This window comes from Platalea leucorodia (genome assembly GCF_965183815.1).
Source record: "Platalea leucorodia genome assembly, chromosome: 19".
In the NCBI taxonomy this organism is placed as follows: domain Eukaryota; kingdom Metazoa; phylum Chordata; class Aves; order Pelecaniformes; family Threskiornithidae; genus Platalea; species Platalea leucorodia.
The window spans coordinates 1347237-1369800 of NC_138841.1; the positions used below are offsets into that span (position 1 = coordinate 1347237).

A 22564-nucleotide genomic window follows, 5' to 3' on the forward strand; every position below is an offset into this window, starting at 1 on the left:
ATTGGGGGGGTCTGGGGCAGGAGGGGGTGCTGGGGGGTCAGTGGAGGGGGATTGGGGGGTCTGGGGTGGGGGGATGCTCGGGGGGGGTCAGTGGAGGGGGATTGGGGGGGTCTGGGGTGGGGGGATGCTGGGGGGGGTCAGTGAAAGGGGATTGGGGGGGTCTGGGGCAGGAGGGGGTGCTGGGGGGTCAGTGGAGGGGGATTGGGGGGTCTGGGGTGGGGGGATGCTCGGGGGGGGTCAGTGGAGGGGGATTGGGGGGGTCTGGGGTGGGGGGATGCTGGGGGGGGTCAGTGAAAGGGGATTGGGGGGGTCTGGGGCAGGAGGGGGTGCTGGGGGGTCAGTGGAGGGGGATTGGGGGGTCTGGGGTGGGGGGATGCTCGGGGGGGGGTCAGTGGAGGGGGATTGGGGGGGTCTGGGGCAGGAGGGGGTGCTGGGGGGTCAGTGGAGGGGGATTGGGGGGTCTGGGGTGGGGGGATGCTCGGGGGGGGTCAGTGGAGGGGGATTGGGGGGGTCTGGGGCAGAAGGGGGTGCTGGGGGTGCGCTCTGCACCCAGCCGCCCCCATTCACAGCATCCCTGCGCACTGCCCGCCCCAGTTATACCAGTATCAGCGCACTAAACCAGCACGGTCGATGGCAGCTCGGTGCTGGGGTCCCGCAGGCGGCTGCACCCCCGGGCCACCTCGACGGGCGCCCGATTGCTCGCGGTTGGGCTGCGCGGGGTCCCGACGCAGCCCCGGCGCTCCTGGTGTCATGTGCTAAATAATAACGCCCGCAGCCGGCGTTTGGCCTCGGACGAGGCACGGCTTCCCGGCGGGAAGGCGGGGGGCTGCGGGAGGGCTCCGGGCCCGCGCGAGGGGCTGCCCTGCACGTGGGACGAGAGGGAGGGCACCAGGAGAGTTTGGCTGGGCTGCAGATGTTACAGTTGTCATTTTTACCCTCGCAATTTTTACAATTGCGATTTTTACAATTGCAATCTCTCTGCGATTACAATCCCGCCCGCGCTGTTACGGCGCGGAGCTGTCGGATGTCGCCCGTGGCTTCGGAGGGGCAGCGGGGGCTGCCGGCTCCTCGGCCGCAACACGTGAGCGCTCCCGGTCTGCTCCAGCGCCGAGTCGCGTGGCTGCAGCCCTGCCCGTTCCACGGGGACGCTGCCGGCCGCACGCCGGTCGCTCCGCGGTGTTTTGGCGGCAGGGAAGCCCGTCGGGCCAGCGTCCTGCCCGTCACACGTGCGGGCTCGCCTGCGCCCGTGGGGGACCTCGTGGCGTTTCCAGGGCGGTGGCTTCGGTGCAGCGGCGGCCGGTCCCACCTCAGAAAGCCCCGAGTGACCCATTTGTCGAGCCCGAGTCCCTGTGCCCGGCTGGTCTCCTAACGAGGACTTTGCCCATTAATCTTTCCGGCGTGCGGAGGGACGGCGTGCGTGGGGAGCGCAGGCAGCAGCCGCTCCGCAGCTGGGCTGGGAGCTGGCAGCGGGCAGGAGGGGGCCCACCACCGCCCGGTGGTACAAAGTCCATAGCAGCAAACCAGCCTCCCACCAAAGCCAAACAGCGGATTAACCTCCCTGGCGCAGATCCGAGACCTTAAAGGGTCCCTGGGGAATTGCAGCGCTGGCTCTGCAGCCGGCTGGGACCCCGCTGCGGGGAAGCGGAGACTCGCCTGCCCCTTCTCCTTTTCCTCCTGCTTTCCCTGCCTGGGTAATTTTGCAGAGATGTAAACCACCAGTGAGCAGTGTGACAACCCGTGCACCAACACGGCTCTGCACGGCCTCTCCCAGCAGTGCCACCGGCTTGCCGTGGAGGCCGGCCACCTCCTCTGACAAATTCCCATCACTGTACAGATTTAGACTGCGGTCCTGACCCTGGTCCCAGGGACCTACATAATGCACGAGCCGCCTGCGCCCCTTGGGGCTCCCAACGGAGCCCCCAAACAAGAGGCAGCTCCTGCGCAGCAAGGTGCTCGGACCACGCGGGGCTGCTCCAGCCCCTGCAGATGCGGGGTTTGGTGGATGCTGTGTCTGTGCCCATCCCCAGAGCCGCATCAGCAGGCAGGAAAATCTTATGGCATGCGAGAAATACACAGAAATACAACAAAGACGCTCTGCCTTGAGTCAGAGGCTCTGATAAATTTTACCCTGACTCTTGCCCGAGTGCTTGCCGAAGCCTCCAAATGGCTTTTAGGAGACTCGTCAGGTGTTCGGGACTTGGGAAAACTGGGACATCCTGACTTGCCTCTGGCTAACTCCTTTGTGAGAGCCCAGCCAAAGTTTCTCCACCTCTAAATTGGGGTGTAATGACACTTCCCCTCTTTCATGAAGCTTCGACTCTTTCTGATCTAGGTAGGAAAATAAATCACTGCGTGGATCATAAAAACCATCAAAACGGCAACCTGGGGTGAACTGAGCCGCAGATGGAGGGAAGGGCGCGGACGCTCGGAAAATGAGAGGCAGCGAGAAAAACAGATGTCATCTCCAGCTCTTTCCCCTGTAGGGTTAATATACACCCCCTCCGCCACCCTTTGCTCTTCCCCTCCCTGCCTGCCGCTGCGATTCCCTGCCATTGGCTGTCTCTGTAGGTTTAGGCTAAAAAGCCTGTAATTAGGACCCCGGCTGACACAGATCCAGTTTCCTGGGCAGGCAGATTAAAAAAAAAAAAGAGAGAGAGAGAGAGGAAAAAAAAAAAATTGTTTCCCTGACTGAGCTTGGATGTTTTCCTTTCGCTTTGCGAAGTTTTCCCTGCTCAGCCTCCACTCGCTCACCTCCCCCGGAGCCGGGCGGGACGGCGGCGGCCGGAGCGGGGCTGGAGCGGCCGGCGGAGCCCGGAGCGGCGGCCCCCGGGTGCCGGGCGGCGGGGAAGGGGCAGGTAGGTGAGGCTGGAAGGGTTTCCCGGGGCCGGTTCTCCGAGCTACGAGCTGAGCTGGAGCGGGGGGAGAAGGCGCTTGGGAGCCGGGGGGCACCGGGGAGCCCCCGTCCGGGAAGCGCTGCAAGGGGAAGGGGAGGCGAAGGACGGGAGAGGGAGGGTTTTTTGGCTGTTCTTCTCTGGGAGAAATACACGGGGGGAGCAGAATGGTATCGCTGCCCCCGCGGTCTTTGTTTTTGGGAAAACGTCCGCTGAGAGCAGGACACGGCGCCTGCTGCATCGCGCCAGGCTCTGCCACCCCGGCCACCGCCAGAGCGGGCAGGAGCCCGGGCACGGGGCCGGTGGGCTGCCCGGCTCCCGCGGCCAGCCGGGCTCTCCGGGAAGGGCTGTTGGCTCCGCCGTCCCTCCTGCGCCCAGGCTTTAGGCGGGAATGGGGTGTTTTGGGGTTGGCGATGGAGCTTTCCGCTGGAGGTGGCCGGACCCTGTCACACCCCGACGTGCCGGGATGAAATCCGGTGGCCGCAGGGGTGAGGTGGGGCGGTGGGTCTCGGTTCGTACCCGCGGATGTACGAATGGCTGCGTTACAGCAGGTTGATGGGTTACTGCTCCCCGCCGAGCCGGGGCAGCCGCCCGCGCCTGCACTCTCAGGGTGGGGGAAAACCCACTAAGAAATCCCTTTGCAGCACTGGCACATCCCCCTGTGAGCTACAGGCCACAGCATTGGCCACGGTCCCCTCCGGTGACACGGAGAACATGGTGCCATATGGCAGAGCAGGATGCTGAGACCCCCCCATCATCTGGGGGGCTGCGCTGACCCTGTCCCTCCACGCTGCGGGCCCATGGGACGGCTGTACCCAGCCAGCGGCACCCAAGCGTTGCTCCACCTCACGCCATCCCAGGTCCAAAAGCCACCGCGGGCTCCTTCACGAGACAGGCTCCAGCTCGGGCAGCACGGCAGGACTAGCTGCTCCGGCTCGCCCTGCCAGACCTCAGCTTATCTCGCCCCAGAAGAGATGCATCTTTGTTGCTCTGCATCTTTATTTCCACGTACCTTCATTGCAGCTGTGTTGACAGGAGCTCAAGCAAAAACAGGTTATCCTGTGGGTGAGGTGGCGAATACAGAGCTCTGCCTCTGAAAGCTGCCAGTGCTTTTGGGTGCTTGAAAGGGGATCTGGTCTTTTTGGTGACGGTGAGCTGCTGGGTTTCCTCGGAGTTGTGGAGCTGGGGAGCGTTTGGTGCTTCTGAAAAATAGGCTAGAGGGGTCCGAAAGTGGGTCTTCTGAGATGGAAAAGTGACTTTAGAAAACCAAAGGCTGTGGCAGAGATGCGGATCAGCCCCTGCCCATGCCAGGAACAGGGAGCCTGCGCTGAATGCGAATGGGCCGGGGTGGCTGCACTGCAAGTTAATGGGTGACCTTGGCGGGAGAGGGATGGGAGCCCGCACCCGCTCCCACAGCCAGCTGGAGACAGGGGCTGCTCCCGGGGAGCCAAAGAGGATTAATATTCCCATGAATTTTAGCCCCTTGCACCCAGGGAGCTGCGACTGCTTTGCAAAGGGCTGCAGCTACTGTGGGAAACGTGCTCGGAGCAGGAAGGGGAATCCTGCGGGGCCACTGCGCCAGGCAGTGCCAGCACCGGGACCGGAGCCTGGATGGCCGCTTGCAGCCTGGCAAACACCAAAAGGCTGTGAGCAGGCAGGGGACCATGGCAGGGAGATTGCCCATCCTTCGGGGAGCACAAGGGAGCTGAGCCATCGCAGTCTGGAGGAGCTCCCGCGGGCAGGACAAGAGGCTTTTAAAGCACAGGCAAATGACAGCCAGTGGCACGCAGCCTGCCCGACTGGTCCCTCGCACGTCCCTTCTGGGGCGACGCACCTCCAGCGCTCGGCTCTGCGCTGGCAGGGAGAGCGGCTCCCCAAAGTGCCCGCCTGCCATCTCCCCCGGTGCCTGGTCCGGGCTCTCCTGTCCCTGTTTTTGAGGGCAGGGGCAGGCAGGGAGCATCCCTGTATCCCTTTTGCAGGCCAGCAGGGAAGAGCAATAGCAGGACTGCCTGGAGGCGGCGAGGGAGGGCACGGCGAGGGAGGGCAGGAAGGAAGAGGGGACAGGGATGGGGAGCAGAGGAGCCGGACCTGTTGGGGCTGCCTGGCTCCTTAGCATGGGAGGCGCATACCACTGTCATTGTCTGGGGCTAATTACAGGGACTTGCCTACAGCCCAGACGGCTGCCAGCCGGCGTAATCACATCAAACCGGGCTGGGCTGGGCTCTCCAGCGCAGCCCCATGGATTCACAGCAGCCAGGAGCCCTGCCCTCTCCGCTTTCTCCCAGCATCACCCCACTGGGCTCCCTGCTGAGGGCCCTGGGACGAGGTGCCCTGTGCACCCTGCCGCAGTGCTGGGGCCGTGCGGGGACCACCGGCTCTGCTGAGTCCGCGGAGCATCGGAGGGGTCTAATTACAGCAAAGCCCCAACAGATTAGACAAATGCAGCTTGGAGGCTTAGTAAGCCAAGCACAGCCCGGGACCGCCATCTGCCTCCCACGGGGAGGGAAGAGCAGGGACACGTATTACCCAAACAAGGCAGCAGCAGCGCTGGGGCCGGTCACCAAGCCCACAGAGGTCCCCACTCAGCACCCCCAGGGACACGTGCGATCCTCCTGCACAGCTCTAGAGCCAAGGCTGGTTACTGGCCCAACACCAGTGGTGGGACGGTGGTCCTTCACCAAGTCAGCAAGGCCAGGGCTCTCTTTGGGCTGCAGATGATTTCACCCCTGTGCAGGTCCTAGAGCTGAGCACAGCTTTAAAAGCACCACGCAACCAGCCCTGCAGTCTTTCTGGGCTAACCCCCGGGCTGGCAGACCCCAAGCCCCAGGAAAGAGCAAGCAGCCCTTTTGTTTTCTCCCGCTGATTAGCCAAATTTGCGGTGTTAATCATTGACCCAGGTGCATGGCAGGGAAACCTGAGCTGCCTGGGCTGATCCCACCGGCTCCCAGCTGCAGAGGTGGCCACATTTGGGTGCAACATGCCGGCATCCCAAGGTGCCGCATAGGAAGGGGCTGGTGCGGTGCGGGGAGCACCCTGGGAGCAGGGGCTGAGCCGGGGGTGTGGAAGCGGTTCAGTGGGAGCAGTGGGGACGTGGCTGCTGGTGCTGGCCAGGACGGCCCTGGCAGCGTGGGCAGGGGGATAAACCAGATGTGCAGAAGTACCAGCCCAGTGCGGAGCAGTGAACTGGTCCTCATGGTGGCAGTGATGCAGGAGGACCAAGGTGCGTGGCTGGGGGGTTACCACCCCTCAACCCTCAGCCTGGGCCCGTGTCAAGCCGCTTGCTGTATAAAACACTTTCCAGAGCAGCTGATCAGTCCACGGTGGGCCAGGCACGGGGTGAATCCAGGGCTGTCCTGGGGTCGTTTGGTTGCAGCACCTGGACTTGCCCCCGGCGCAGTGGCTCAGCTCCATCCCACCCGCATCCCACCCTGGCTTCCCAAAGCGCGGGCAGAGGGCGTCGGGCTCTGGGCCGGCGTCCAGGGAGCCCCAGGAGCCACTGCATCGCCATCTCGCCTTTGTTTTGGAAAGCCAGGCCAGGAAGGAAGCGAGCGGTGAAAAGCGCCATGTGGGGAGGAGGGGACGGACCGGACGGGTTTCCACTGCGTAACCATTAGCCAGGCGAGGTGGTGGTGGCTGGGCGAGCCGGCCGCCCAGGCAGGAACAGCCGCTCAGGGCAGAACAATAGCAGCCCGAGGGGAATAAATTATTTTCCACTGAATTGGGCTAGACCTCAGTCTCCTCCCACTGCCCTGCTCAGGGACCGGCCACTAGACCGGGGATTAGCCGTGCCAGCAAAGGACTGGCGGCAGCCAGGGAAAATCTCCTGCTGTGGGTGAGTGAACGGCTGCTGCCATTTCCCAAAACCTGTTTCAGCTTGAGCACAGGCACCCGGGGTCTTCCCTGCCCAGCTTCAACCCATCACCATCCCGTCAGCGCCTACCGCTTGGAGGACAAAGCCCCAGCCCTGCCGAGCATCCGTGCCCTCAGCGTGGGTTTGCTTATAACCCCGCAGAGAAAGGGGCAGCCCCCAAAAGCCCTTGGACTTCTGCAGGGGTTCAGCCAAGGTCGAGGTCGTGGCGGTGCTGAGCATCATCCCGGCTGGACCTGCCCAGGGGTCCCTCCCCGGGACGAGGGGCTGCTCGTCCTGCCATGGCGCGGAGAAGGTCCACGCTGGGCTGGCGGGATGATACGTGTCCTGGGGCTGGGCCCCTGCTCCCTGCCTCGCCGAGGGTCTCACCAGCTCTGATCCTCTCTCCCCAGCTCATGTCCCTGCCGAGCCCTGCATGGCCCCAGCGAGAGGAGCCACCCCCCTGCGGCACCGCCACCGGCCTCCCGCCAGCCTCGTCCGACAGCGACTCCGGCTGTGCCCTGGAAGAGTACCCGGAGCCCCCCGCGGACCCCGCGCCCCCCGAGGTGGGCAGCACCCCGGCTCTCGCGGGGCTCCCTTTGCTCCCTGCTCCCCCCAGCCCTGCGGGTGCCAGCCACGGGCGGTACCCGCAGCCCAGCACACCCAGCCCTGGGATGAAATGCACATTTTAGCAACCTCAAGCAATGCAGCTTAATCCCCCTAAAAATCTGCTTGTGTTTCTCTCTCCCGCGCGCCATCCCAAGGTCCCGGCGTGCTTTGGCACCCGCTCGCCGCAGCCTGCCTCTCCCGCCGACAGGATCCGGCTCCGCACCAGAGCCCTCCTGCAGCAGCTGCCTCCTCAGGACTGCGATGTAAGACACGTATCTGTTGGGTGCTGCCCACCCTGGGCTTCACCCACTGCGCGTCCCCTCACCTCCGCCTCCCCATGCAGGAGCGGTACTGCCCCGACCTTGCGGAGGAGGAGAGGAGGCAGCTACGAGCGTTCAGCGCCCGACGGAGACGGGAGGCCCTGGGGCAGGGGCTGGCATGTCCCGTGCCAGGTCCCTGCCATGGCTGTCCCTGCAAGAAGGTGAGGTGTCCCCTCCCCTGGCACTAGGCAGCACCCATTCCCCAGGGGGGACCCGTCCCCAGAAGCCAGCCTGACCCCAAACCCCGCGTCCCTCTGCCTTGCAGTGTGGCAGGAGGCTGAACAAAGGGGACCCAGGGATTTCGGCATCTCGGCTGGGGGACCAGTTCTGGCACCCGTCCTGCTTCTCCTGCCACTTCTGCCACCAGCCCCTGGTGGACCTCATCTACTTCCAGCAGGACGGGAGGATCTACTGCGGCCGGCACCATGCCGAGCTCTTCCGACCCCGCTGTGCCTCCTGCGACCAGGTGGGTGCCGGGCAGGGGAGAGGCTTTTACCTCCCTTTTGCTGCTGTTAAAAGCTCCTGTGCTTGGCCGGGGGCTGCAAATGCAGCAAGAGCCACTGATGGGCAGGAGGAAAGGTTCCTTCCTGAGCCTTGCAGAGAGCCCCGTGCCCGTGCCAAGGCACAGGGACTCCTCCTTTCTCCTTGGCACAGCAAAGCATCCTCCAGGCTATGGGTTTTCTAGCTGGGTGCTTAGAGGATGGGTCGTTTTCCCTGCTCCAGCTGATCTTCATGGAGGAGTGCATCGAGGCGGAGGGCCGGCGCTGGCACCTGGAGCACTTCTGCTGCCTGGAGTGCAACGTGCCCCTGCGCGGGCAGCGCTACGTGATGAAGAGCGGCCGGCCCTGCTGCTGCGGCTGCTTCGAGAGCCTCTTCGCTGAGCCGTGCCAGGCCTGCGGGGACCCCATCGGTATGGCCCCCGTCTCCCCTTCCTTGGGGCAGGGCACAGCGGGGCTTCCCTGCCCGGGCAGGTGGGACGTGGGCTGGGAGGGCTGCGGAGCCAGAGCCCCGCGGCTCGCTGCGGAGGATGGGTTTTGGCACACGGCGGTGGGAAGAGCCTCCCCTTCATCCGCGGTTGCCCCTCAGGTGCCGACAGCGAGGAGGCCACCCACCAAGGGCTGCACTGGCATGCCCGAGCCGCCTGCTTCTGCTGCAGCCTCTGCCGAAAGCCGCTGCACGGGCAGCCCCTCACCTCCCGCCGCGGCCGGCTCTTCTGCTCCGAGACCTGCAGCCTGGGACGGGACGCATCCTCCACCGCCTCCGACTCCTCCGACTCAGCTTTCGCCTCGGCCCCGTCCCCCGACTCGACGCCCCTCTCCCGAGCCGGCCCCGCCGGCAGGACCGCGCCGGGGACGGGCAGCACCTCGGCACTCGGGGACTGCAGGCAGCGGGTGGAAGGGGCAGGTAGGGATCCTGCTGCTCCGCTTGCTACATGGCGGGAGGGGAGCGGGAGGAAAACCAGGCTCTGCTCAGCCCCTGGCTACTTTATGGGGAACATCGCACGGGTGCAGCCCAACCCAGGGCTGGAGCAGCGGCGACGAGCCCCCAGCCCACCTCCCGCAGGAGGGCGAGCGCTGGCAGCTGGGGTTTGGTACCACGACCAAGGCAGCCCTGGCTGCGTGAGGGGCTGTGGCAAGGCAGGCTCAGCTTTCCCCGTCCTCACTGATCCCTGCTTTCCTTCTTCCAGAGGCGTTTCTGGATCAGGCCTCCGTGCATCCAGCATTCAGGAGCCTGGAGGACTGCGGAGCAGCTGCTAAGGAGCGGAGCAGGGATGCTGCGCACGCAGGGATGCTGGGACCACCGGCCAGACACCCCTCTGGCAGCCAGCCCAGTGCAGGGGGTCCCAATGGGCCTGGAGGCCCCAACCACCCGGTTTTGGGGGGCCCTGACCCCCGAACACCCGCAGGCAATGGAAACCCACACTTTCGAGCGGGCACAGCCCCTGCCCGACACAGCGTGCAGCCGGAGGACATTGACCTGCAGGACATCACGGAGGAGGATGACTCCTGGTGTCCCACCTGCTCTTCATCTTCGGACTCGGACGAAGAGGGTTTCTTCTTCGGGAAGCCCATCCCCAAGCCGGGGATGAGTTCCCTGGGCAGGGAGCCCGTGGGGAGGGCTGGGGGCAGGACGGCGAAGCCACGGGGCAGCAGCAAGCACTGCAGCGTGTCCTAGCAGCGGGGACTGGGGGTCCTCGACCAGCACTGCTGTCCTGCCAGCCCCTGCCGGGTCCTGCCAGCCCCTGCCATGGTCTCAACACGCTCCAGGCACGTTTTGGATGCGGCCCAAGGCTGGTGGGGAGAAGCTGCTGGGATCCTTCCCCCCGGCAGCCGCTGGCAAAGCACAGCCTGCAATTCCTGCCAGCCTCTCCCACAATTAGGAACAGGTAAAGCAGGTAGGGAGCTGAGAGCCGGCAGCTCGCACCAGGGCTCCCATCTCCGACGAGGCGGCAGCGCTGGAGAGCGGCCGCGCACAGGGGAGGGCGGACGGGTGCTTAAGACAAGGGCAGCTGCCTGCATCGCCCCGCTGCGGGGCTGCTGCTGGGGACCCATGGGGACAGGAGGGGTGCTGGGCACCAGGGCTGGATCCTTCCCGGGGACACCTCCTTGAAGGATGACCGCCACTGCCAGATGCTCTCCATCCCTGGTGGCACCCTGTCCCCCTGCCACCATGGGGAGGGGACGAGGGGGGCAGCTCTGCTGCTGCCGCTGACGATGCTCCAATAAAGTTCAGCTGAAATCTGAACGCAGGAGAGCCACCACACATCTGCCCCATTCCTCCCCGCCCCAGGGTCACTGCGGCACTGACCATGCCACCAGAGCAGCGTGATCCCCAGGGGTGGCCCCTGCCCTCTGCCACAGCCGGGGGCCCCACGGTGGGTTCACTGCGGGACCCCTACCTCACCTGCCCCAGGAGAGCAGGGCCAGAGCGACGGCAGAGCAAGGGCTGCAAAGATCACAGCTGGTTTATTTTTAGATTTAAAACGAAGAACAACCCCTGGGGTTTTGGGGCACATCCCTGTGAAGCAGGAATGGAGCAAGGAGCTGGGGTGGAGGGGAGCTCCCCACAGCCACTCTCCCTCCCACCACCCTCCAGTAAAACCAGCTCCCCCTTTTACTGCACATACACGTCTGGGCAGGGCTAAAACTAAGCACCCCCCTCCTCCATCTCCAAGAGAGATGGTGGGATGGCGCCAACACATCCATACCACCTTGCCCCAAGGGCTCAGCACCATCACCAGCACCCCAATGCACTGGAACGGCCCCCCATCACTCCCCAGCCCCGGCTGGCAGTAGGGGGTGTCCAGCCGCTCCCCCCGCTCCCCCCTCAGCGGCTGAGGGTGGCCGAGTCGTAGCTGTTGATGAAGTCCTCCAGCTCCTGGAGGTGATGGATCCGGCCCTGGCGGAGGTTGGCCCTCAGCGCCAGCCCCAGCGCCGCCTCCATGGAGGGCTCCTTCTGCAGCAGCATCGTGGCCACCACCGCGATGGTCAGGCTGAACTGCTGGTACGACTGCAGGGGAGCAGCATGGGGTCAGCATGGGGCATCCCAAAACCTCCCTTGGCCAGGGGCCACCGGGACTCACCAGCTCGATCTCCTCCTTCCTGGCGAGGACGGCGGCGGAGCGGAGGTCCGTGCTGGGCGGGGAGGACATCGGGAGCATGGAGCAAAGCTGGCGCTGGCCGCCCACAGCCTGGGCAGTGGAAAAGGCGAGGAAGGGTCAGATGCTTCGAAGGGGAGAGGGACTGGGCAAGGCTGGGGCCAAACTGGGGCTGCTGGCACCAATTGCCAGCCAGGAACTGGTCACCCTCTGGGGGGACCCGCTGGGACCCTGGCTCCCCAGGGTGCTCGTTTGCCACCCTTCCCTCGGGTGCGGAAGCCCCTTGCCCCATCCCAACCCCAGCCCTGGCAGCATCGCTGCCGAGAGCCCCGCCAGCAGATTTCTCTTCCCCCTCAGGCAGTAATTAAGCCACTCTGCAACGCTCTCGTTTGCTTCGTTAAAGCTCGAGTCCCAGGGTCGTTCACGCTCCAGCACACTCTCAAGCCTCTAGTTATGTTTTTGGCCTTTCTCCCAGCTGTCCCCCGTTTATCGGCATCTCCGGTGCAGCCGGCACCGGGGCTGACACGGGCTCTGCCTCCAGACAAAGCAGCGCTTTAACCCCAGCCCGTAATCCTGCAAGCGGGGAGGCCGGAGGGATCCCACTGCTCCTGGGCTATGGCAGCATCCCGGAGCCCAGGGCACCCGCCCTGCGTGGGGACGCCTCAGGGTGAGCGCGGGGGAGCGGAGGCACCCTGACCCCGTACCGGCTCTGTCTCACCGGCCCCAGGAAGGTGCTGGGACCCTGGTGAGGTCTCTGGTGCGGTGCGGATATCGGAGCAAGCCTGGCTGGGCTGTGCGGCAGGCTCTGCGGCAGCTCCTGATGGGACCTGTGAGGTTTTGGATGGCTGAAGGACACCTAGAAGCTGTGGGAGAGAAAGTGGCTGGGGAAGGAAGGCAGCGGCCGTGCAGGAGCGGGGGAGCCAGCGCTGCCAGCACGCCCCTGCCCGCAGCAGCGGCCTCGGTGGGCTCGCCCCGGGGCGGGACGTGCCATGGAGCTGCCCACCACGCTCCTACACCCACCCCATCGCAGGCAGCTTCTGCCTCGGCTTCTCCAGCTCCACTTGGCTGATGCTGCCGTCCCTGGGAACACGGGCAGAGCTCAGCACCCACCTCTCCAGCGGAGCTGGCTGCCGTGCGGACCCTCTTGGCAGGCTCCGGAGGGGCTGCTGGACCGTGGGGACGTGACCTGCCACCTGTGCCAGCCTCAGGGACGCTTTGGCTGCACGGCTCTACCTGTGCAAAGCATTACAGATGCATTGCAGAGCCTATGGCGAGGGCTGGCAACGCCACGCGGGCAAGGGGAAAAACGAGGTTTGCAAAGAGGATTGCAAGCTCCCACCTCCCCCCGGGGACTGCTTTTAGGAGGGCAGAGGAGACGCATTAGCTCGTACCTCCAGGTGCTCCTCCGTCCTGGCAGAGCTCTCCGCCGGCGGCGCCGGCTCTGTTTCCAAAGCAGAGGGGCCCTGGCCGTGGCTGCCTGCAGGTTTCTGCCTGGCTCCTGGCTTGACCTGGGGACACGCAACGGCATGAAACCGGGCCACATCTGGCCCGGGGAGAAGAGCTGGGGGACAGGATAATGCTAAAACCCAAAGGAAACCACGGGGCTTTGCAGCCCCAGAGAAGAGTCAGGAAAATGCCTGTGCCTGGCAAAGAGGCAGCGAGGCGAAGAGCCAAAGGGCTGGATGAGAGAGAAGGGAGATGTTACACTGGCCGAAGAGACCCCCGAGCCGGGCACCCCCAGGGGTGCGAGCAGCCCTGCCTGCCCCCAGGAGAGGGGTGCTCTCCTACCGGCGTCGCTCCTGCTGCCGGCTCCGTGGCCTCTGCTGCAGCCTGGGGATCAGTGGCCGGGCTCTTCTGAGGGGTGCCGGCCGATCGGGGGGGCTCCGGGACCTTCCTGCTCACCGCCGGCGGGCTCTGGGGGAAACCATGCTGGTTGGGGGCACGGCAGCACCGTGCAGGGCTCAGACCATGCAAACTCGTGTCACTGCTGGGTGCTGGGATCAGGGGGGTAAAAACACACAACCTGAGCCGTCCGCTCCTTGCTCTGCGCACCACCTTGGAAGGACATAAGTGGCTGGGGAGGATCAGGGTGCCGCCGCTCTTTTTTGATCCGGGGGCCGCGGCCGGGCCGCTGGCTTGTCCCAGAGAGGGAAGGAGAGGACCTGGAGGATGGCTGATTCCCTGCAGAGCGAGAAACACAACGGGAGTGACTCCTCTCTCTGCCCGAGGAGACGCTGGCAAGCACCAAGGAGACGCTGGCAAGCATGGCGTGGGGCCCCTCGCAGCCCCGGCAGCCGGGACAGGGTCGGCACAAACCTCTGGAGGGCCAGGGACACGGGACGCGCTGGACCAAGGTTAACTCTCGGTGGCCACGGTGAGGGCGTCGGCAGCGTTTCCCACCCAGGCCACGATAGCCCCAGGACAGGCGGTCATCCTGGAAGCCACCTCGCTCCCTGCAGTGGCAAAGGCAGCCCCGGGGCGGGGATTTAGGCTGGAAGGGGTCTCTGGTGCAAACCCCCCACCCTGAGCAGGGCCAGCTTCAACGCTGCATCACCCCTTGGCTGTGCACCGGGGCAGAGCCCGGCCCCCGCGCCCCTGCTCGCCACCCCGCAGCTGCACGGACCCCCGCGCCCCTCGCCCTCGCCACGGGCACCCACTCTGGCAGGCTGGCGGGGGGCCGGGGTGGGTGCCGCTCCTCGTCGGGGAACTCAAGCCAGGCAAAGCAGCCGGGGCCGGGCAGCGGCGGCTCCTGCGGGGAAGGGGGTGGATTTTAGACACGGAGCAGGACAGGGGATGTTGTGACTGCAGATCAGAGAAGCTGGGCTGCCGCTGCTCCCAGCACCATGCAGGGAAACCTGTCCCCGTGCACTGTCCTTGTCACAAGGCAGCGAATGGCTCCTGCCACTTCACCCGATCCCTGCCCTCGGTCCTGCGGGTGCTGCCACCCCCCAAGCCCACCACCCCCTCACCGGGTGCCAGGCCTCCCCCAAGAAGTCCCCAGGTCCTCGGTTGTCTTCTCTGTCATCCCAAGGGTGCGGTGGGGGACAGTCGCGGGGTGCCCATCTCCTGTCCTCCTCGGTCCAGGGGAAGTCGGCAGGGCCAGGGAAGGGTCTGGGGTCCCAGAGACCGGGCTGCAATGGCAAATCACTGCCGGTGAGGATGGTGGCACGCTGCGGGTAGCCACGCAGCTGCCACCCCCCCCAGCCCACCACCCCCTCACCGAGCGCCAGCCCTCTTCGAAGCAGTCCTCCGGTCCTCGGCCGTCTCCTCCATTGTCCCAGGGGGGCGGCGGGGGACACTCGTGGGGTGCCCATCTCCTGTCCTCCTCGTTCCCATGGAAGTCAGCAGGGCCAGGGAAGGGTCTGGGGTCCCAGGGACAGGGCTGCAACAGCAAATCACTGCCGGTGAGGACGGCAGCTCGCTGGGGTGTTCCGGTTTTGCTGTGGTTCCTCTTACCTGCCACAGCCCTCGGCTCTTTCTGCTTCTCCTGCTCCCAGGGGAGCCCCGGTTTTGGCCACCCCGGATTTGTAGGTGAACCCCGACAGTGCCGCCTCCCCTCGCTGAATGGCTGCTCATCCCGGCCCCTGCCCTCTTACCGGCCGCCATCTGCCCCTGCCTCTCCCGTGCTGGTGCTCCCAGGGTGGCTCGTCCCAGACGTCCTGGGGCCCGCGAGCGTGGGGCGGTGGTGGTCCTGCCTGCCACGGACCGGGCTGTGGAGAGGGCACAGGGAGCCGAAAGCAGGATTAGACCCTCACCTTCGCCCTTGCACCAGCTGGATGCTGAGCCGGGACAGGGAGCCAGGAGCCTGTCCGCCTTCCTCTCCTGGCCAAGGTCCCAGACGATTCCCAATTCTTCCCCCTACCCCAGCGATGCTCTCCTGGCTCCTCGGCATCCCGAGCAATGGAGCAGCGGGCACCCATCCTTGCCCCATAAAGCTCCTCCGCTCCCAGCCACACCGGCAGCTCCAGCTGCGTGGCAGCAGGAGGGCTGCAAAACCACCTACCTCCCTGGGGAAGCCCCTCCTGCAGCCCAGCGGTGAGAACATCTCGCCAAAAGCTCGTCCTGGCCCTGGTCCCAGTGAGGAAAGGGCCCCTGGGAGGTCAGCACCCAGCTGCAAAGGGAGAGGCGAGGGTGAGCACGTCCCACGGGACGTCACTGCCGGCTCGAGGACGGCTGCCAGCCAGGTGCCACCTGCAGCGCTCCCGGCTCCGCTGAGCCCGAGCGTTGGGTCACCTCCAGAGCCACATGGCATCGCCGCCAGCGAGGACCTGCAGGAGATGGGTGAGCTGGGGGCCACACGGACCCGCTCCCCATCCCAGGAGGGGACACGGGTCCTGGCAATGCCGGGGCAGCTCCCTCGGCACCGGGTACCCACGCACCCTGCCCGAAGCGGCTCCCCTTGCCCGCCCGAGCCTCCGCTTGCTCGCAGCCACGTTGCAATCGCCCTGTGCAAACTGCACAGGTCACAGCACCCAGCAGCACCACCCCGCTATTGTCCCGCGGGATCCCGGCCGAGCCGCGCTCCCTCCCTGGCACCGGAGCAGGACAAGTCGCCCGCCGGGTGCCCCGGGCCAGCCCGGCACTGAGCAGGGTGCCAGCCCCACTCCAGGCTGCGTCCCTGCCCGTCGCTGCTCCCACGGGCAGCCCGGCGTGGGCACGCTTTGGGCTCCCTGGGGGGGCAAAGGGGCATTTCCCAGGCTCCCTGGGGTCACCCTCGGCGGCTGCCCCACCGCTGGGCCGGTCGGAGACCAGGGCTTATCGCGAGGGATGCAGCCCCAGCGAGCAGGGGATGCTCTGACCCCAGCCCGGCACTGGGCTCCCAGAGCCACCAGTTAACGCTCGCAGCCTCACCCAGGCTGGCAGGAGTTAATGGCAGCGCAGGCACCACCCTTTGTCTCACAGGGCAGCAGGGACCACGCTAGGGCAGCAGGGAGAGCAAAAGAACGAAAATAACACTTTTGTCCCCAAAGCGAGGTTTTACCTGGCGGGTCGGTCCCAGGCGGCCCCGGCGAGCGGCTGGCCCGCCCCGAGGGTGCAGCTCCGAGGGTGCAGCCCCGAGGGTGCAGCCCCGAGGGTGCAGCCCCGAGGGTGCCGGCCGGGGACCCCGCGCCCCAGCCCCGCTCCCGGCGGCCCCTCGCCCCCGGGGCTACCGGATCCCCCACCCCCCGCCCTGGCTGCGTGCAAACCAATAGCGAGCGGACGCTGATGGCAGCCAGGTGCTAATTCCCCCCCAGGGAGCTCCCTGGGAGCCCTCCAGAGCACTTGACTTCCCTTCCTTGAAAGCCAGGCTGCAAATACCCCCAGGAGCTTTTACTCCAGTTTGCAGAGCGTCTCCTTACGCCGATTCCAGCTGCTGAGAATAAAGACTCGCTAACAGGGGAGCACAGACGGGGCAGACCCCCCCACTCCCCGAGGGGTGCACAGACCCCAGGCAGCAGCTCTTCTCAAACCAGCCTCCGATAAGCAGGGACGGCCAAATTCCTCCGGTTATCTGAGATCCCTCAGCAAACCTGGTTTAAAGCAGAGTTTGATGCAAGACCTGCAAACTCTGCAGCACATCAGCCTCTGGGTGCAGCCCCTGTTCCTGCTCCGTCCCACCTCTGCCACTGCACCGTGCAAGGGGCGACCCCGCATCCCCAGGGCACAGAGCAGCAGTGCAAGGGGGGACCCCGCATCCCCAGGGCACAGAGCAGCCGTGCAAGGGGGGACCCCGCATCCCCAGGGCACAGAGAAGCCGTGCAAGGGGGGACCCCGCATCCCCAGGGCACAGAGCAGCCGTGCAAGGGGGGACCCCGCATCCCCAGGGCACAGAGCAGCCGTGCAAGGGGGGACCCCGCATCCCCAGGGCACAGAGCAGCCGTGCAAGGGGAGGCCCCGCATCCCCAGGGCACAGAGCAGCCGTGCAAGGGGGGACCCCGCATCCCCAGGGCACAGAGCAGCCGTGCAAGGGGGGACCTCGCATCCCCAGGGCACAGAGCAGCCGTGCAAGGGGGGACCTCGCATCCCCAGGGCACAGAGCAGCCGTGCAAGCCCACACCCCCCAGCACCTGCCTCCATCCAGCTCCAGCATCACCTGGATGAGCCACATGGTCCCCAGGATGCTCCCAGCCTTGTGCTGGGGGGTTTGGGGGAACAGGACCCCCTAGGGCCATGGCACAGGGATGTGGGGATGAGGAGGGGAAGGGGAAGGGGGAGATGAGGGTCCAAGAGAGCGCGGTGGCCCCGGCAGGACAGGCCCAGCAGGAAGGGACGCTGCCATCACACCCACCTTTGCTGACGCCGGGAGGCCGAGGAGCAGCGTGCCCAGCGCCCCGCTCGCGGGGCACGGCTGGCTCCAGCACTGGGGCAGCTGGGAGGCTGCGGCTCAGTGCCGCCGGGCTCGCCCAGAGCGGCTCCAGGCCGACGTGCCGCTGAAGTCGCCCGTGTCCGTTCACCCTCTAGCACCGCAGCTGGGTTTGAGCCCTGCTCGCAGCATCGCCACCCCCCAGCAGCCCCGGGGTCGGAGCCCGCTGCGGCTCAGAGGGTTTCCCAAGCCCGCTGCTGGTCCGACACATCTCCTCCTGCGGCAGCCAGGCACTGGGCACCTCTGCCCGGCACCTACAGCGTCTCCTCCTCCCTGCTTCCCTGCGTTCCCACGGGGAATGGCACTCCCAGGAGTTGGTTAGCAACAGCCAGATGTGTTAGTACAAGGTACAGGCATCTCGCCCGGCCCCGCGATGCGACGCATCACCTTCCCGATGCTTAATGAACATCTGCATCGTGTCAGGGTCTGACAGCAGCGGGAGGTTTTGCTGGGGGCTGGGAACGCTTTGATAACAAGCTGGTTTGAACTGGTCTGCCCAGCAATGCAAACTTCTGCATCAACACGGAGTGTGAAGACGAGTTTGCGACCTTGCAGGAACGTGGGAGGAGATAAAGGAGAACAGGGAGGCTCGGGGTGAGCTCGCTGCTGCCAAATGTTAGCAATGGAGGAGATAAAAGGGAAAGCCCAAAGTCTGAGGTGGAGTAAAATCCTTCAAAGACGGCAAACAAGCAGTGCTCTTCGCAGGGACGGGGCAGCCCGTGGCTGCCACGCTGGGAGCAACGCTGCTCCCACCGGGCAGATAACACACAGCTTCCCAGCTGGTCGGTTAATTATAGTCTCTAATAGCTATAAATCAATTAACCAACTGGGTGGATCAATTAGCTCTTTGAGATTTGGGAAAGGAATACAGCAGCAGGGACAAACGTGGCTGGAGCCAGGCTGGCCGGTGCCGCGGCACGTCCCCCTCGACCCCACGGCTGGTGCACGGCTTCTCACCAGAGCCTGGCTTGTGGCCTGGGTGTCCCCAAAGGGGAGGGTGATGGGCTCTCAGGGAGCAGGGAAACAGGAGTAATAGGAGAGCTATGCCACTTGCGAGCAATTCTGTGTAAGGATAAGCCATACTGATCTAACATCTTTGTGTAAAGCTCTAATTAAACTCCAGCCCTGTGGCCAGTTCTCATTCCACAAAGGATCCTTAAAAGAACCTGCCCGTCCCCGTGTGACGGACGCGCTCGACCCCTTCACCAGGCCGGCGCTGGTTTGGTGCCGGCTCCCACAGAGGTAAAGCCCTGAGCCGTAGCCGGGCCGCGAACAACTCGTGTTTCGATCTGGTCTCTGAAAACCCTCAAAGGAGCAGCGCGACTCATTTATCGAGGAACAAAGAAAGTCGTGGGTACAAGGAACCTCCTGCATACCTTTTCTATCGCATGCAATTTGACTGCAAGCCAACCGCTTTATCCTATAAATGACAGCCTCAGTGAGCTCTCCCTGCTCGGCAGCGTGGCGGCGACCTCCCCTGGAGCTGGGACCCCCCAAGGTTGCTCCCCGAGGCAGAGGGACCCTTTACCAACGGCAGAGCTTTGGTAAGCGACCGATATCGCGCACAACCTTGTAGTACCGTAACTCTGATTTTGCCTTGGTAACTTTGATCACACGCTGAACTGATGCTGCTGAAACATTATATAAACTTTGCATGCACAATCCCTTAGGCATAAACCCTTGTCCAAGCCTGAGACTAAGCCTGGACCTAGCCGCACCTAAGCTCCGTCAGGAGTTTAGAAAGCAAGGGGGTCTGCTCTGAACCCCGGGGCTCAGCGGGAGGGTCTTCCTCACTCTTTGCATCCCTGGTCTCTCTGTGAATCCGTCTGACTCCACGTAACTCACTTTTCCGTTGTATGATTCTTCCCTGCAGCAATTAATAGAGTGAACCTTGCCATCGAGCTTTGTGAAGTTATTAAACCCACTTTTGCCAATACTTTTGTCGGCGATTCTTTCAGCGATCCAAATCACCCACTCGTGACACCCCGCAGCATCGGCTGACGCGCAGCGCGCCCCAAAAGGCGCAAACCGCGCCGGGCTTGGGGCACCGCAGCGAACGCCAGCGTGATCGAGCAGATCTCAGTCCCAGAAGCTGCTTTTTCCAGGCACGGGAGCTCGGGCGCAGGAGAAGGCGCGGGGTGGAGGCCCCGTCTCGGTGCACCCGTCTGGTCCCAGCTCGCCCAGCGAACGCCCTGTCCGGCCGGTAACTGGCCGTCACGGTGACCCCGGCTGCTCCGTCCCGGGCCATTTGATGTGGAACCACATGGGCACGGTAATCTATCATCTGCTGCCAAAGAGGGGAAACTGAGGCAGGGACGGCGGCAGCGCCAGCGAGGCCAGCGCCAGGGCCCCGAGGAAAGGCGACGGACGCCCCGGGCAGCGGCAGGGCAGGGTGCCCGGCAGTGGGCGGGCGAAGGGCGCCGATGAAGGCAGCTCTGCTGTCGGGAAGCGCCCTCCTGCTGGAAAGCGGCACCTCCCGGGAAGGCGGCGGTGCCTGGGGCGGCAGAGAGATTTTTTTTCCCCAAAAAGCTGCACAGGCTGGGGGGGGTGGTGGTGCTGGGGGGGGGTGAGTGGTGCTGGGGGTGGTGGTGGTGCGGGGGGGGGTGGTGGTGCGGGGGGGGGTGGTGGTGCGGGGGGGGGTGGTGGTGCTGGGGGGGGGGGGAGTGGTGCTGGGGGCGGGTGGTGGTGCTGGGGGCGGGGAGTGGTGCTGGGGGGGGGGAGTGGTGCTGGGGGGGGGTGGTGGTGCTGGGGGGGGGTGGTGGTGCTGGGGGGCGGGGGGCAGGGAAAGGCCCCGCGTGCAGCAGCTCCCGGCGGGGAGGGCGGTTCGGGATCTGCAAACCGGGGCGAAGGCGGAGGACGGGGCGGCAGGGAAAGGGAGGATCCGGGAAGAAGGAGCAGAAGCAGGGCGCGGGCGCGGGCGCTGCGCGAACGCCACGGCTGCAAGAGCGCCCTGCCCTGCGGCGCGGCCGCTGCTCGGTGCTGAGCGCGGGTCCCCGGGCTGCAGCGGCGCGCGTGGCAACCGGACCCGGCGCCTGCGGCTGCCGCGCTCGGAGCCGGCCGGGGCCGCGGCCGGAGCGAGGCAGGGCCCGCGCGCCGCCCCGGGCGCTCCCGCCCGCCCCGCAGCAGCCGCCCCCCCCCGGCGCCGCGCAATCCCCGCTCCCGGGAGCCGCGGTCCCTCCGCGCGGGGCGCAGCCGGGGCGGCGGGGGGCGCGCGGGGCTCCTCGGAGCGGGCAGCACCGGTTACGCCCGGCCCGAGCAGCGCAGGGGCGCGCAAGGTGCAGACTCCCCCCCGCTCCCCGCCTCGCGCCGGCAGCCGCGGGGAGCCACGCGCTCCCTGCAAGGTTGCCCGGGGGCCGCGCGCCGCCGCCGCGCGCCGGAAGTGACGGCATCTCGCGGCGACGGAGCGGGGCGAGGCGAGGAGGCGGCATGGCGGCGGCGGCGGCGGCGGCGGCGGCGGGGCCGGGAGGGCCGGGGCCGGCGCCGCAGGGGCTGCGGGGGTGGCTGCGGAGCGCCTACCGCTTCGCCACCGACCGGAACGACTTCCGCAGGTCGGTGCCGCGGGGCGGAGGGCGGGAGCGGGCCCCGGCGCCCGAGCCAGCGCTGGCCGTTTCTCTTTCAGGAACCTGCTGGTCAACCTGGGGCTCTTCGCCGCTGGAGTCTGGGTCGCCCGGAACCTGACGGACATCGACCTGATGGCCCCGCAGCCCGGCCCGTAGCGGCGGTGAGTCCTCGGGGCCCGGCCGGGAGCCGCCGCGCTGGGCGGTAAAGCCTGGGCCCGGGATCCCCTGTGCTGGGCACTGGTGAGGCCGCCCCTCGAATGCTGTGCTCAGCGCTGGGCCCCGCACCCCACGGCGGCCATGGAGGGGCTGGAGCGTGGCCAGAGCAGGGCAGCGAGGCTGGGGCAGGGGCTGGAGCACAAGGCTGGGGAGGAGCGGCTGGGGGAGCTGGGGGGGCTCAGCCTGGAGAAGAGGAGGCTGAGGGGAGCCCTCATCGCTCTCTGCAACGGCCTGAAAGGAGGCTGGAGCCGGGGGGGTCGGTCTCTGCTCCCCAGGAACAAGCGATGGGACGAGAGGGAACGGCCTCAAGCTGCGCCAGGGCAAGGTTGGGTTGGGTATTCAGGAAAACTTCTTCACCCGAAAGGGCTGTCGGGGCCTGGCCCAGGCTGCCCAGGGCAGGGGCTGAGTCCCCGTCCCTGGGGGGATTTAAAAGCCAGGGAGATGTGGTGCTGAGGGACATGGGTTAGGGGTGGGCTTGGCAGTGCTGGGTTAACAGTGGGACTTGATGATCTTAAAGGTCTTTTCCAACCTCAATGATTCTGTATCGGTGACCCAGCTGTGGTGAGCACGGGTGTGCACCCCCCGAGGGTGTCGGGGCTCCCCCCAGCAAGGGGACATCACCGTGCGAGGTCATCAAATAAAAGATAACGAGGTACGAGAGGGACTGAACCCTGAGCGCACTCTGGCACGGGAGGACCGAAGCCTAAAGCAATCTCATTTATACAGAGAGTTGCAAAGCTGTGGTAAATTGCCGTATGCCAGCAGACTGGAGACAGCCTTGTCTAACATCGCTTAATTGCTGACCTAGGAAAGAAACGGAGCTGCAAGGGAGAGGAGCTCGCCCCCCCGCACACGAGGACCAGAAGAGATGCGTTTCGCCGTTACGCGTTCACGGGAGTACGTTCTGTTCTCCTGCTCTGCAGAGCTGCTGCTCGCACTTCAAAGCCGTCTCGCTTGAAGCGGTGACAAGGGGGGGGAAAAGCTTTTTAAGTGTGAGAGGGAGAATTTATCTTCCGTTCATTCTGCAAGGCACAACGAGAATAGTTGTCTCAAGGATGTGAAGCCATTGTGCGTGGAATTTTCTTCTGTACCCCCATCTAGATGTTTATTAAAGTATGTAGAATAATGACATAACCCACTGGAATTTCGTTTTTTTAATAAGAAACTTCAGCTTACAAAA

At 65.5% G+C, this 22564-nt stretch overlaps 2 protein-coding genes across 3 annotated transcripts; one reads left to right on the forward strand and one right to left on the reverse strand.

Moving 5' to 3' along the window:
• Positions 1 to 10994: 10994 nt before the first annotated feature.
• On the reverse strand, positions 10995 to 17353 carry LOC309598891 (uncharacterized protein; the record flags this gene model as incomplete). The annotated part of the gene is made up of 14 exons (XM_082329918.1): positions 10995 to 11177; positions 11251 to 11358; positions 11970 to 12128; positions 12286 to 12498; positions 12657 to 12773; positions 13054 to 13179; positions 13289 to 13446; positions 13582 to 13718; positions 13923 to 14014; positions 14235 to 14396; positions 14486 to 14647; positions 14862 to 14975; positions 15269 to 15376; positions 17339 to 17353. The coding sequence occupies 14 exons, from the start codon at positions 17351 to 17353 to the stop codon at positions 10995 to 10997; spliced, it is 1854 nt and encodes a 617-aa protein (XP_082186044.1).
• A 3681-nt stretch (positions 17354 to 21034) lies between these two features.
• TOMM6 (translocase of outer mitochondrial membrane 6) lies at positions 21035 to 22508 on the forward strand (the record flags this gene model as incomplete). Of its 2 annotated transcripts, none has more annotated exons than XM_082330119.1 (3): positions 21035 to 21156; positions 21228 to 21329; positions 22111 to 22508. In XM_082330119.1, the coding sequence occupies 2 exons, from the start codon at positions 21035 to 21037 to the stop codon at positions 21322 to 21324; spliced, it is 219 nt and encodes a 72-aa protein (XP_082186245.1). In that variant the 3' UTR covers positions 21325 to 21329; positions 22111 to 22508. The 2 variants fall into 2 exon arrangements, with proteins under 2 accessions (XP_082186245.1, XP_082186244.1); XM_082330118.1 differs by having other exon boundaries at positions 22193 to 22508.
• Positions 22509 to 22564: the final 56 nt, after the last annotated feature.